This window comes from Phoca vitulina, unplaced genomic scaffold (assembly GCF_004348235.1).
Source record: "Phoca vitulina isolate PV1807 unplaced genomic scaffold, GSC_HSeal_1.0 scaffold55, whole genome shotgun sequence".
Lineage (NCBI taxonomy): Eukaryota > Metazoa > Chordata > Mammalia > Carnivora > Phocidae > Phoca > Phoca vitulina.
This window is the reverse complement of record NW_022589758.1, coordinates 6,154,036-6,166,313: the sequence shown is the minus strand read 5'-3', so window position 1 is coordinate 6,166,313 and position 12,278 is coordinate 6,154,036. Positions and strand designations below refer to the sequence as shown.

Here is a 12,278-nt window from a genome sequence, read left to right as displayed (position 1 = left end):
GCCATACATATGTATGCAATTTACTCTCAAAACCAGTTGAGGATAAAAAGATAAATCACATAAGCGGGGTAAAATGTTAACAATAGGTGAATCCGAGTTAAGAGTATATGAGTGTTCTTTGTAAACTCACAACATTTCTGTAAGTTTGACATCATTTTCATATAAGAAGCTTTATAAATGGATGGATTTGGGCATAAAAATTAAGGAATTTTGCTAATCTTAGAAAAGGTTGGGGCGCCTGGGTGGCTCAGATGGTTGGTTAAGTGGCTGCCTTCAGCTCAGGTTGTGATCTCAGGGTCCTGGGATCGAGCCCCGCGTCGGGCTCCCTGCTCAGCAGGAAGCCTGCTTCTCCCTCTCCCTCTGCTTGTGCTCTCTTTCTCAAAATGAATAAGTAAAATCTTTAAAAAAAAATAAAAGGTTAATTGACTAGTGTGAATTTGCAACATTTAAACCTATAAGGAATTATCTAGAATACAAGAAACTCCTGGAAATCGGGAGCCTGGATGGCTCAGTTGGTTAAGCGACTGCCTTTGGCTCTGGTCATGATCCCCGGGTCCTGGGATGGAGTCCCACATCGGGCTCCCCCTACTCTGCGGGGAGCCTGCTTTTCCCTCTCCCTCTGCCTGCCACTCCCTCTGCTTGTGCTCGCTCGCTCTCTCTCTGTCAAATAAATAAATAAAATCTTAAAAAAAAAAACAACTCCTGGAAATCAACAGGAAAAAGACAAGTAGACTAATAAAAAGATGGACAAGGATTGAGTAGGCAATTTAAGAAGAATAAACCAAGGGGCACCTGGGTGGCTCAGTCAGTTAAGCTGCCTACTCTGGATTTCGGCTCAAGTCATGATCTCAGGGTCCTGCAATCGAGCCCCACCTCAGGCTCGTCCTCCACCGGGAGTCAGCTTGAGGATTCTCCCTCTCCCTTTGCCCCTCCCCCTGCTCGTGTGCTCTCTTTCTCTCTCTAGAATAAATAAATCTTTAAAAAAATAGAGTAAACCAGAATGAATGACCTATTTCTAATTTGTATACAGCTGCAATGAATAGATGTTGACGATTCCAAGCAAGGAAAAACAGTGATAGCTATTGTGCAATTATCATTTATATAAATTAAAACCATGCATATCTTCACGACACTATATATTTGGAAAATGGAGCTACAAAAATAGTGAGGTGCCTATGACTGGAGGAATGGAAGTGGGAATAGAAAGTAAAAATAGGGGAAAAAATAGAATAAAAGTAGGATGGGGTGCTATTCTGGCATGTCAGCAAGACAAGAGCTCAAGAGTTGGATGAATTATGAACTACTACCCAAGGTCTGTAAGAAAAAATGAGGGTGGGGGGAGTGAAGATGGCTCCCATGCCCTAATTAACTTGGCTCAATCTTACTTGGGTTAGAAACTGTTTTCTTTACAGCCAAGGGACCAGCTCCCACTTGCCTGCTTTCTTGCTCATTTGTGTCTAAAGTCCCCTTCTGGCTTTCTCACCACGGTCACGCCCTATTCCCAGCGCACCTTTGGGAGTGCCACCAACACGTTCATCATGTTTTTCTGCCACAAAGGGACTCTCCAAGCTTTTCACTACTAATTCAGATGCTGGTTCCTGAGGGTTTGAGTTTGGTGGGTTTTTAAAAATTCGTATAATTTACATACTATACAGGTCACCCATTTAAAATGTACAGTTTAATGGTTTTTAGTGTACTTATGGAGCCAAACATCACATAATCAAATTCTAGAACGTTTTTTATCATCCCCAATAGAAATCTTGTACTCTTATTCAGCTTAATTCCGTTTTTTAATCAGGCATTTATCTCTCCCCCAGGGGTGGGAGTTAAAACCTCAGAGGGCTGGTCACTGTCCAACAGAGAAATGTGCAGCCTGGGGCCCCACTGAGATCAGTTATCACTTGGCAGGCTATACCTGGGTAAACACCTGGAAGCTTGAACTGGCGCTATGCAAAGATATCTTTTTCAATATGTATGTTTTTGAAAAAAAGGGGAAAAGGATGTCCAGGAGAACCCCATCATCACCACTACACACACACCCTTTCCCGACCTCTACTCCTGAGGCTACTACACGTTTAACAGTTTCTTGTGTGTCGTCCTCGCAGAGATTTCTCAACTGGGCATTATTTTCTCCCCCGGAAAAAAGGAACCATAGAGTAGCTGTCGGTGGAATCTGCCAGGGAGTGAGGGCATGGTTGGAAGTCGTAGGTCCCTACGATTGCATGCCCCTGCCCTGCCTTGAAGGTTGACCAGCAGGCTTACTGTAGAGCTGTCCTGGGTCGCCGCACGTCTTGGCTCGGCTGAGGGAGAACCTAGCACAGGCCGCCCATCCACCTTGAGAACTGGAACCTAATGCGCTTGGAGGGAGGGTCGGTTGGGTGTCTGCACCAGTGGCACCTGCCTGAGGCCCTAGCCAGGAACTGTTTCCAGAGCAGCAGTACTGAGTATGTATGTGTGTAGACGCCTAGTGTGTGTGAACGTGTGTCCACGGTGTGTGAGAACACGTGCATGCTGGGTGAGCACGTGTGTGCACTGTGTTCACAACTCTGTGAGGATGCGTGCATAATGTCAGAAACTGCATCTTATGTGTACAACGGTTTGAGTGTGCGCACACTGTGGGGAGGTGCGTTTACACTGGTGTGTACACACTGCGTGTAAGCAGTGTCTGAGGAACCATGATGCTTGCGCGCTGTGTGAGGACTGGTGTGCACAGCGAAAGTGCGCGCGGTTTGTGCGCGTTCTGTGAGAACTAGTGCGCACGCTGCCCGTACCCGCCGCGTGCATGTGCCCTGTGAGGGCCGGTGTGCCCCCCGCATGTGCACGCGGTGCGCGTGCGCGGCGTGAGAACCGGTGCGCACTTCGCACGTGCACGCCCTGTGCGCACGCTGTGTGAGGAGGACGCGTGCGCGTGCGGGTGCGCGCCGGTCCGGTGCGGCGCGGTGGCTCCGGCAGTGCGCCTGTGCGGCCCGCGGGTCCCGATGGAGCGCGGCGGCGGCTGCGGGGCTGGAAGCGGGACGGAGGGGGCTGCGCGGGGACCCCCGCTTTCCGGGAAGATGGCCGAGTCGGGCGCGGTGCGGACCTCCCCGCCCAACCACCGACCTTCAGGTAGGGCCCCCGGGGTGCGGCGGGCGCGTGGGGGCTTCGGGTCCCCCCCGGGGGGCGGGGCGGACCCACCGTGGGCCGCGCAGGGCAGCGGCTCTGGAGCGCGCGGGGCTGGGACGCAGCGCGGTGCTGGGCTAAACGCCCTTCTGCCGGCCGGCGGTCGACTGGGTGCGGTACCCAGGGTGGTGACGCTCGCGGTGCCGGTGGCAGGGGCCCCTCTCAGGTGGCCTGTGTGAGTGGGTGCAGTTGGGGGTGGCTTAGGGTGGGTGGCAAGTATGTTTGGTGTGGGGAATCTGGGCCCACGCTGGGTGCCCCAGGGGTCCCGGGGGACCGGCCCCCTCCCAGGGAGCAGCCGGCGTGGGGGGCACTGGGGAAAGCTGAGCGGGCTCCGGGGGGTCGCCGGGGCCTGCGCGCTCGCCTGCTCTGCGTCTTGGGAAATGCGCGCGAGCGGCAGCTGCAGCCGGCCCTGAAGGTGGCCCGGCTTCTTGCTTCGCGGCATCCCGGGGGCAGATCCGGCACATCACCTACTGACAGGGGCGGAGCGCCGTCTGGGCGGCCGGGCGCGAGCCCCGGGCCGGGTTCCCCCGCCAACCCGCAGGCGCTCCCGCAGGCCTCGGGTGTGTTGCCCAGGGGCCTGGCGGGGGGCCGCAGGCCCCCTCGAGTGGCAGCGCGACCACTGCGTCTCCCAGCCCGCGAGGCTGCAACTGCTAGGAGCTATGGAGGGCTGGTGCCCCAATGGACTGCCCAAAAATGAGCGAAGCAGGGGGAGATTTTGAGGACATATGGCAGAATTTTAGATAAGCAGGTCTCATGTCTTCGACGTTCTGTAAAGTGGTTGCAGGTAGTGCGGGGGTGCAAGCAGCGAGGAAACCGATTTCCTGCTGTTTTTCCTAGCAACACTTATTTTTTTAAGTTAATGTGACCTATTTTTAAAACATTTTTTTACTGTAGTATAACATGCATACCACAAAAGCGCACAGATCTTAAGTATCTGATTCGAAGAATTATCACACAGTGAAGATATGAGTATTTTATATGAGGTGAACCAAGGAAGAGAAAGAAATCAAGGGAAATGTTCTTTAGTCACTTAAAACATGCTTTTCGTGGTGGGTGGGAGGTATTTTCTGATTGGGCCTTCATTTGCATCGTTCATAGGAGGAGGTGGCTTAAGTCTTTCCCAATTTGCGTTTTTCATCGTGCATTTTTAAAGGCAGAATTTAACAAATATCACAGGTTAGTGATATAAATACTATAAATATGTATACTTCTATTTTCATTCTTTTTGCTTGATTTGAGAAACTCAGATGTGTCTGCTAGGAAAGAACCCAGAACCCACCAACCCACCCAGCCGTCAGAATCAGCTTTGGGGGAGGGAAACCTAGCAGAAGAAAATATTGGAAAGGTTGTTGAAGTTTGCAGTTTCATTTGGGAGTTTAAATAATAGGTTATTTCCATGTTTTAAGGGCGGGGAGGGGATTTTTGGTTGGGCTTGCAATTTATCTGTGGAATTTAAATTTCTTTGAAGGAACTTAAGAAGGGGGCATTCTTATTAAGCCCTAGTAGGAAACTTTATTGTAGAACCATTTAATGCATTCTCTACTGATATTAAGATTAGCTTAAAGCTGTTTTCCTTTATTTGAAACTGGAACCGTAGAAACGCATGTGAAGGTTTAAAATATTACACTTACATGCGTTACAGTTGGTGTGGAAAAATTGGGAGTGTTCAATTTAGGGGCCAGGTAGTACCATGGTTTGTTCTTTTGAGGGCTAGTGAGGCCAGTTACTTAGAAAAATAATATCCTTAGTAAAATCTGAATTATTGAGGTTTTATTATAGTCCATTCTGGATGCTGATTATTCTTGGTTGCCCAGAGGCCTTATCATTTGGGATCCATTCCTAATGAGATTCAACCTGCACATCTGGGGGATGTGAGTTGGTGAGTGGTTTTCCTAGGAACTGTTGTAGAAGGTGACTAGGGAATACCTCTGGTGGTTTCCTTTAACAACAGGTTCTTCCAATATTGAAATCCTGTGCACGTTCCCATTACCCACCAGTGATCCTTTTTTTCTTTCCTTTTATTTACCCCCAGGATGGAAATTAGCAAATTTACTGTTCTTTCTAGTGCTTTGTTGTATGCACCGTTTAACTAATGACGAGCAAACCCTTGTTGCTTGGATCTGCTTAAATACCTTTAGCCAGCAGATAGAATCACCGGATCTCAGCTGTAAGACTGCCTCGGTGTCACACAGATCCTGTGCTCCCCTCAGCCTGAAATGCCCCCTTCTTCCCTTTTCCCTTTCCAGGGTTCACTTCCTCCCTCTAGGCTCCTCTCAGTCAGAATTAAGGAGCTTCTTATTGTCTGTGCCTGAGGCACCTTCAGCAAAACACTCTTATTCTGCCTGTTACATTAACCATCAGCTCCTCTCAGCAGGCCTTCTTTGAGTACCCACTGTAAGCCAGACCCTGTGCTGGTGGCTTCTGCTGCTGCTGAAGCTGAGGAGATTGAGCGCCAGAATGCCTGGGCGTGAATGCCACCTCGCCACTTTCCTGCAGTCTCACCTCAGGGAAATTATTGGACATCTTGAGCTTCAGTTTTCTCACCTTTAAGATGGGATTAAGAACAACATGGGGAGGGCGCCTGGGGGGCTCAGTTGGTTAAGCGACTGCCTTCGGCTCAGGTCATGATCCTGGAGTCCCTGGATCGAGTCCCGCATCGGGCTCCCTGCTCAGCAGGGAGTCTGCTTCGCCCTCTGACCCTACCCCCTCTCATGTGCTCTCTCTCTCTCATTCTCTCTCTGTCAAATAAATAAATAAAATCTAAAAAGAAAAAAAAAAGAACAACATGGGGAGACAGAAGCACTGCTTTGAGGAAGGAATTAGTATCTGTAAAGCAGTGCCTGACATGCAGTAAGTGTCAAGCTGGTTAACAGTTACTTCTTATTATATCATCGGCTTGAGAACAAGGCCTAGGTCTAGGTTATAGGTGCCTCTCTCAGTGCCACCTGATACAGGTACACAGTAAGTCTATAACTGGTGTTTAACAATTGCATTATGCTGGGAGCAGCTACAACTGGGTCCAGTGCTCAGTAAATATTCATGAGTTGGATGAAAGCAGTGTGTTGGTGGAGTTTGTGATAGTGGAATGACAAAACATGTTTCCTAAGACCTGTTGAGTTTTCCGGTGCATTCGATGGGTGAATGTTGTTTATTGAGTTGAACTCATTTGCCCATTGTTCCCTGGTAAGGAGAGAATTGCTTTGAGGAAAGATGAGGTTCCCTTTTGTCCTTCCACTTGCAAGTTTCCATCCCCTACCCTAGATCAGGAGAAAGTAGGGGTGCAAAAGTTCAGGAGACCCTCCCTCAGGGGCCAAAGTAGGGTGGGACTGAGTAGGAAAGGCTGACAGTAGGTCCCCAAGAAATCAGAATTCTTCATCTTTTTTAAAAATTGTATTTAAGACTATTCTTGAATACTTTAGTTCTTTTTTTATAAAAGATTTTTACGTAATCTCTACACCCAGTATGGGACTTGAACTCACAACCCCTAGACCAAGAGTTGCATGCTCTACCAACTGAACACCCTGGCCGGGCACCCTGAACAGTTGAATTCTAAAACTGTTTGGACCTAAGAAGAGCAAGTTGAATTTGTGCATGCGTATTAACCTCTCGGGTCCTCTTGGCATTAGGAAGGACCCATGGGTTACGAGGGAAAGACACAAAGTTGTGTTTGGTCTGGGGCTTCTGGCCTTGTTTAGTGATGGCACTATGGGACTAGGACTTGGCAGGACCGTCAGGGCAAACCGCTGAAAGTCTGCCTGACCATCAGCGGTTTCTCTTCTGATGTCCCAACCCTGGTGACACAAGTAGTCAAAGTCTTTCATTTCTATTTCTAACCCTTCTTCCTCTCCAAGATTAAAAGATGTTTTCCTCTTATTCAGATGCCCCATCTTCTGGAGTAGTTTGGTTTTTTTAAAAGAACATCCCCTCTTTTATAGGAATTATATGGATTGACTTATAAAACAAGGATTTGCAGGGTTGATTTGAGCAGGAAGAGATGGGGATTTCTGGGGGATGTTGGTGCACAGTCTGGTGGGCCTTGTTGGGAGGATTTAACAGGATATAACTCGGAATGCACTCAGCTCCCAGGATGCTGCTGCTGCTGATACTGCCTGGTTTGGGGGGACTATTGGTGTGCTGCATTGGCTCTGGCAGCAGTCCAAGGATTTGAAAACTTTCCCAGGAAGTGGCTGTGGTTGGGGGTAGCTGCTTTTGGGGGACTGTGGCCTGGAGGAGATTGCCCACTGCCCATCTCACATCTCAGGTGACCTCCTTCAAATGTGGAGTTGGCATCTGGGGCTCTGGGGTAGGCTAAGCTTCGGAATCCCCCTCATCCACCTCTGAGGTCTGTCTGAATGTAGGCCTTTATCTGCTTTTCTGTCAGGAAGCATTTTTGCTATCTTTTTGACTAGGAAGTTTTCCTCTTTTTAAAAGCCATGTGATTAGCAGAGTTCAGGTTGTGGCTTAAGCAAAAGGAAGACAGGTATGAGTGAGCTACACAGCCGTCAAATAGTCATGCAAAATTCCCGTGATCCTTTGGAAGAGTAGGGTGTGTCTCCAGGGTACACAGCTCCTGGCTGGCATTGGGTTCATTCACTATCTGAAAATACCTGCTTTTCCTCTTGACGCCAAATAGGCTGGCATCTGTTAGCCCCAGACAACCCTATGGAATGCTTCTTGCTCCTTTGTCATCTCCACCCTCTTCATTTTTACTCTCCTCTTTACTACGTAGTAATAACTTTAGTGAGACATTTTTTATATACATTTCACCCTTTTAAATTGCACAATTCAATGATTTTCAGTATTTTCACAGAGTTGTACAGCCATCACCAGAGCCAATTTTAGAACATTTTCATCACTCCCAGAGAAACCCCATACCCATTAGCAGTCATTCCCCATTCCCCCTCACTGCCCTCCCCCCAGGTGCGGGCAGCCACCCATCTACTCTGTAGAGACCTCTGGGGTTCTGCCGGGCGGTCTTCAGCCTTTGGTGCAGACACATGTTGTTCTTGCCTGGCAGTCCATGGGTGGGTCTCCTTGCATCAGAGGTTTAGAAACCATCATTCTGCAGTCTCCATCTTTCAGGTCCAATACGTGTTTCACCACAAAGCCTTGCCTTGCCACCTTCTGTGCTTTCTGGTGCTCAGCGCCTGCAAGGCAGCAGACCCTGAATGTAATCTCCCTCCCAGACAGCCTGCAGTTACACACTGCACGTGTTCATTTTAGCTCCTCAAATGGTAACAGCTGCCGATTGTTGAGCACTTATGTGCCAAGCACCATTATAAGCACTTGTCGTACATTATTTTACTTTATTCCTTACAACCACTCTTTATACTGTTTTTTTTTCTGTTTTTATCCTCATTTTAGAGATGTTTCAATTCTCTATTGCTGTGTAGCAAACCATAACTTACTATTTCTCACGATTCTGGGTGTTCGTTGGGCTCAGTTGATTAGTTTTCCTGTTCCATGTGGTGTCAGCTGGAGTCGCAGTCAGCTGGGAGCTCACTTGGGTTTGTAATGTCCAACATGGCCTGTCATGGGCCAGGTATCTAATCACAGGGAGTCAGTCCTGGACTTCTCACAGCATAGCAGCTGTTCTTCAAGAGTGAGGAAGCAGAATTTACCAGTTCTCTTAACGCCTGGGCTTGGAAGTCCCAGAATGTCACTTTTCCTGCATTCAGTGGCTAAAGCAAGTCACAGGGCCCGCCCAGATTCAAGGGGAGGGAGCTAGATTCTACCTCTTGATGTGAGGAGTGGCAAGCACCTACGGGTAGAGGAGGAATCTCCTTTTTTGGAGATTCTCTACTGCAACAGGTATGTTGAATGTAAAAGAGGTTAAATAATTTGCTCAAGGTCATATAGTAAGTGGCAAGCCAGTGTTTTTGACTCCAGAGTTAAGTATTTTTAACCTTCATGCCACATGTGCCTTCCTAGATAGATTATAACAAACTCCTCTCACACACCAAGTGAGCTCCGGGCTTACTGCGACTCCAGCTGACACAACTGTACCCCTCTCGAGATCTAGCTCAGTACTCTAGGTCCACATTTTATAAGGATTTTGTGTGCCTTTTCCTTAGGATACAGTTTTTCTCCCCAAAGGTAATGAGGACCCACATTTCTTAGAATTACAGCAAAAATTTTCTAAATTAAAATGCTTAGAGGAAGAAAATTTCCATTTAACAGGATTTCTGGTTTGCCAGGAATCAACTTCCTACTCTCTCTGTGCCAGCCTTTATTGTTGGGCTCTGGAAGATCTCCTTACTACACTTTTATGTCTTAGGGCACTGTTGGGTATGACTGAGGATTGCAGTTCTTGGGTTATCACTCCAGAAGGCCCAGGGAAGATTCTCTTACACTGTAGGCCAGTGTGTCTCAAACTAATTCTGGTGACCAGTTTGGTGTTTGTTTCTTGTTTCTAATTTCCAATCTGTTGTTGACCAGTATCTTGGCAAAATAGAATAAAAAAGACTTACTAGAAAAATAAAATGTAAAGGACATGGAAAATATAACTCCTGATTTTTAAATATTAGATAGTAGATTCCAAGGCATCAGTGGATATTAGATTAGTCTGTCAAATTGCTATAAATGTTTCTAAATGCATGTCCTTATTGTGAGTGATAACGAACAGTAAGGAGACTGGCACCCATTGACGGGCCACACTCTGAGTAGCTCTGCCCTGGGCTAGCATTTCCCAAAGGGTGTGGTACACAAGAGGGTTTTAGGTTACATATGGACAGATTAATCTTTTCAATTTTAGGTTAATAGTTGTGGGATTTTTAAATTGTATTATAAAAATACAACTAGTACATCAAACTGTAATTTCATGAATATTTTCAGAATGAGTAGAAAATGAAAAGAACTCAATTTAAAGAAAAAATAATAATAGTATAGGTTGGTGCTGGATAATACACCTAGCATGCTAGCCATATATATAATCCTAAATTTTCTAGCAGCTGCATTTGAAAAAGTAAAAACGAAAAAGGTGAAGTCATTATAATACAGTTTATTCAGGGATGCCTGGGTGGCTCAGTCGGTTAAGCGTCTGCCTTCGGCTCAGGTCATGATCACAGGGTCCTGGGATCGAGCCCCGCATCAGGCCCCCTGCTCGGCGGGAAGCCTGCTTCTCCCTCTCCCACTCCCCCTGCTTTTGTTCCCTCTCTCGCTGTCTCTCTCTGTCAAATAAATAAAGTCTTTTTAAAAATTTATTTAACCCAGTATACCCAAAATACTATCATTTCAACATGTAATTAATATAAAGAATTATTAATAAGAGATCTCACAACGTATTCTTTGCACTAAGTCTTCCAAAACCAGTATCTATTTTATGCTTTCAGCATGTCTCCATTTGGACTGGTCACATTTCAAGTGCTCAGGAGCCAACTGTGACTAGTCGCTAGCATATTGGACAGGACTCACTGATCTAGACCATTTCCATCATGGCAGAAAGTTCTTTTGCTGTAGGAATGACACCATGGTCACATAGGGCACAATGGTTTTGAGTGCTGTCGAGAGTGGTATGAATGTGTGCTGTGGTATTCAGTGCAACATGGGTAGGCATGATGGAAATGGAAAGAGGCTTTGATAAAATGGTCTCCCCTACAATAAGGCAAAACAGGTTTAATCCCCAGGCGCTTGAAGGGAGAAGCACCATTTGCTTTCTCCAGTGTGGCCAAGTGGTAAGGTCCTCACACAAAATGTTGTCTTGGTGACCTGACACGCTGTGGAAAGAGGGTAGGCTTGACTTTGTGGTAATTGTTAAGCTGTTATCAGTGGAAAGCATGGTATAAGACTGATAGAAAGATGGGAGGAGACAGCAGTATTTTTTTTTTTTTTAAGATTTTGTTTATTTATTTGACAGAGAGAGAGAGAGAGAGCAAGAGAGGGAACACAAGCAGGGGGAGTGGGAGAGGGAGAAGCAGGCCTCCCGCAGAGCAGGGAGCCCGATGCGGGGCTCGATCCCAGGACCCTGGGATCATGACCTGAGCTGAAGGCAGACGCCCAACGACTGAGCCACCCAGGCGCCCAGGAGACAGCAGTATTAACCAGCTCAGGATCTCCCAAGTTCAGTGTTGGGGTCCTGTGGGGAATCCTCTGGGTTAGGATGGGCTCTGTGAGGTCAGGTCTCGTCATTTCCCCCCAGAGTTGGTGCTGTGTCTTCCTAGTACCTGTTTACAGAAGCTACTTGCTCATTATGATCAGCAGGTTCCTATTGGTTGACAGGACAAACTCTGGGGACCACGTTATTGGGCAGTTCCAGTGAATTCACAGGCTGGTCCCACCCCCATGTCCTGGGTTTGATTATGTGAGAGAGCTGGCACTGGCTAGAAAGGGACTTAGTTGGGCAGGGCCAGTTAGCCAGCACTCACTTTCAGGGCCTGCAGGACAAGTCCCTGCCCAGACCAAGTTGTCTTCCTCCTGAGCCATTGCTCTTTCTCTCTCTTTGACACCTAAGTCTTAGAAATTAACTACTGGTTGGAGAGTCTCGGTGGCTCAGTCACTTAAGTGGCCTACTCTCGGATTTCGGCTCGGGTCATGATCTCAGGGTCCTGGGATCGAGCCCCGAATCAGGCTCCCTGCTCAGTGGGAAGTCTGCTTGAGGATTCTCTCTCTCCCTCTGCCCCTTCCCCCACTTTCATTCTCATTCTCTCTCCCTTTCCCTCTCCCTCTCTCTAATAAATAAATAAGTCTTAAAAAAAAAGAATTACCTATTGGCTTAGCAAGTCCACCAGTGTGGAACCTGGGTTAGTGTGGTAGGTATATTGGCTTAACTTCCTTCTTAGCTCTATTTTTTTAATTTTTATTTTTTTTAAAGATTTATTTATTTGTTTGAGACACAGAGATACAGAGAGAGAGAGCATGAGCAGGGGGAGAGGCAGAGGGAGAGGGAGAAGCAGAAGCAGGCTCCCTGCTGAGCCAGGAGCTGGTCGTGGGGCTCGATCCCAGGACCCTGGGATCATGACCCGAGCCAAAGGCAGACGCTTAACCATCTGAGCCACCCAGGGGCCCCTTAGCTCCATTTTTTTAAAAGATTTTATTTATTTGAGAGAGAGAGAGAGCGAGAGCATGGGGGGGCAGAGGGAGAAGCAGACTCCCCACTGAGCCCAATGTGGGGCTCGATCCTA

The 12,278-nt window shown here is 47.5% G+C and overlaps 1 protein-coding gene across 6 annotated transcripts in view; it reads left to right on the top strand.

Moving 5' to 3' along the window:
• The first annotated feature begins 2,905 nt into the window (after positions 1-2,905).
• The window catches only part of MAP7D2 (MAP7 domain containing 2), a 110,631-nt gene continuing 101,258 nt past the window's right edge, over positions 2,906-12,278 (top strand). For 5 of the 6 annotated variants that reach the window (XM_032389536.1, XM_032389533.1, XM_032389537.1 and 2 more), the window contains exon 1: positions 2,906-3,105. In XM_032389536.1, the coding sequence (XP_032245427.1) occupies positions 2,979-3,105 (127 nt within the window). In that variant the 5' untranslated portion in view covers positions 2,906-2,978. Of the gene's footprint in view, positions 3,106-3,227; positions 3,335-12,278 lie in introns of those variants that run through there. The other variant, XM_032389538.1, reaches the window with a different exon arrangement.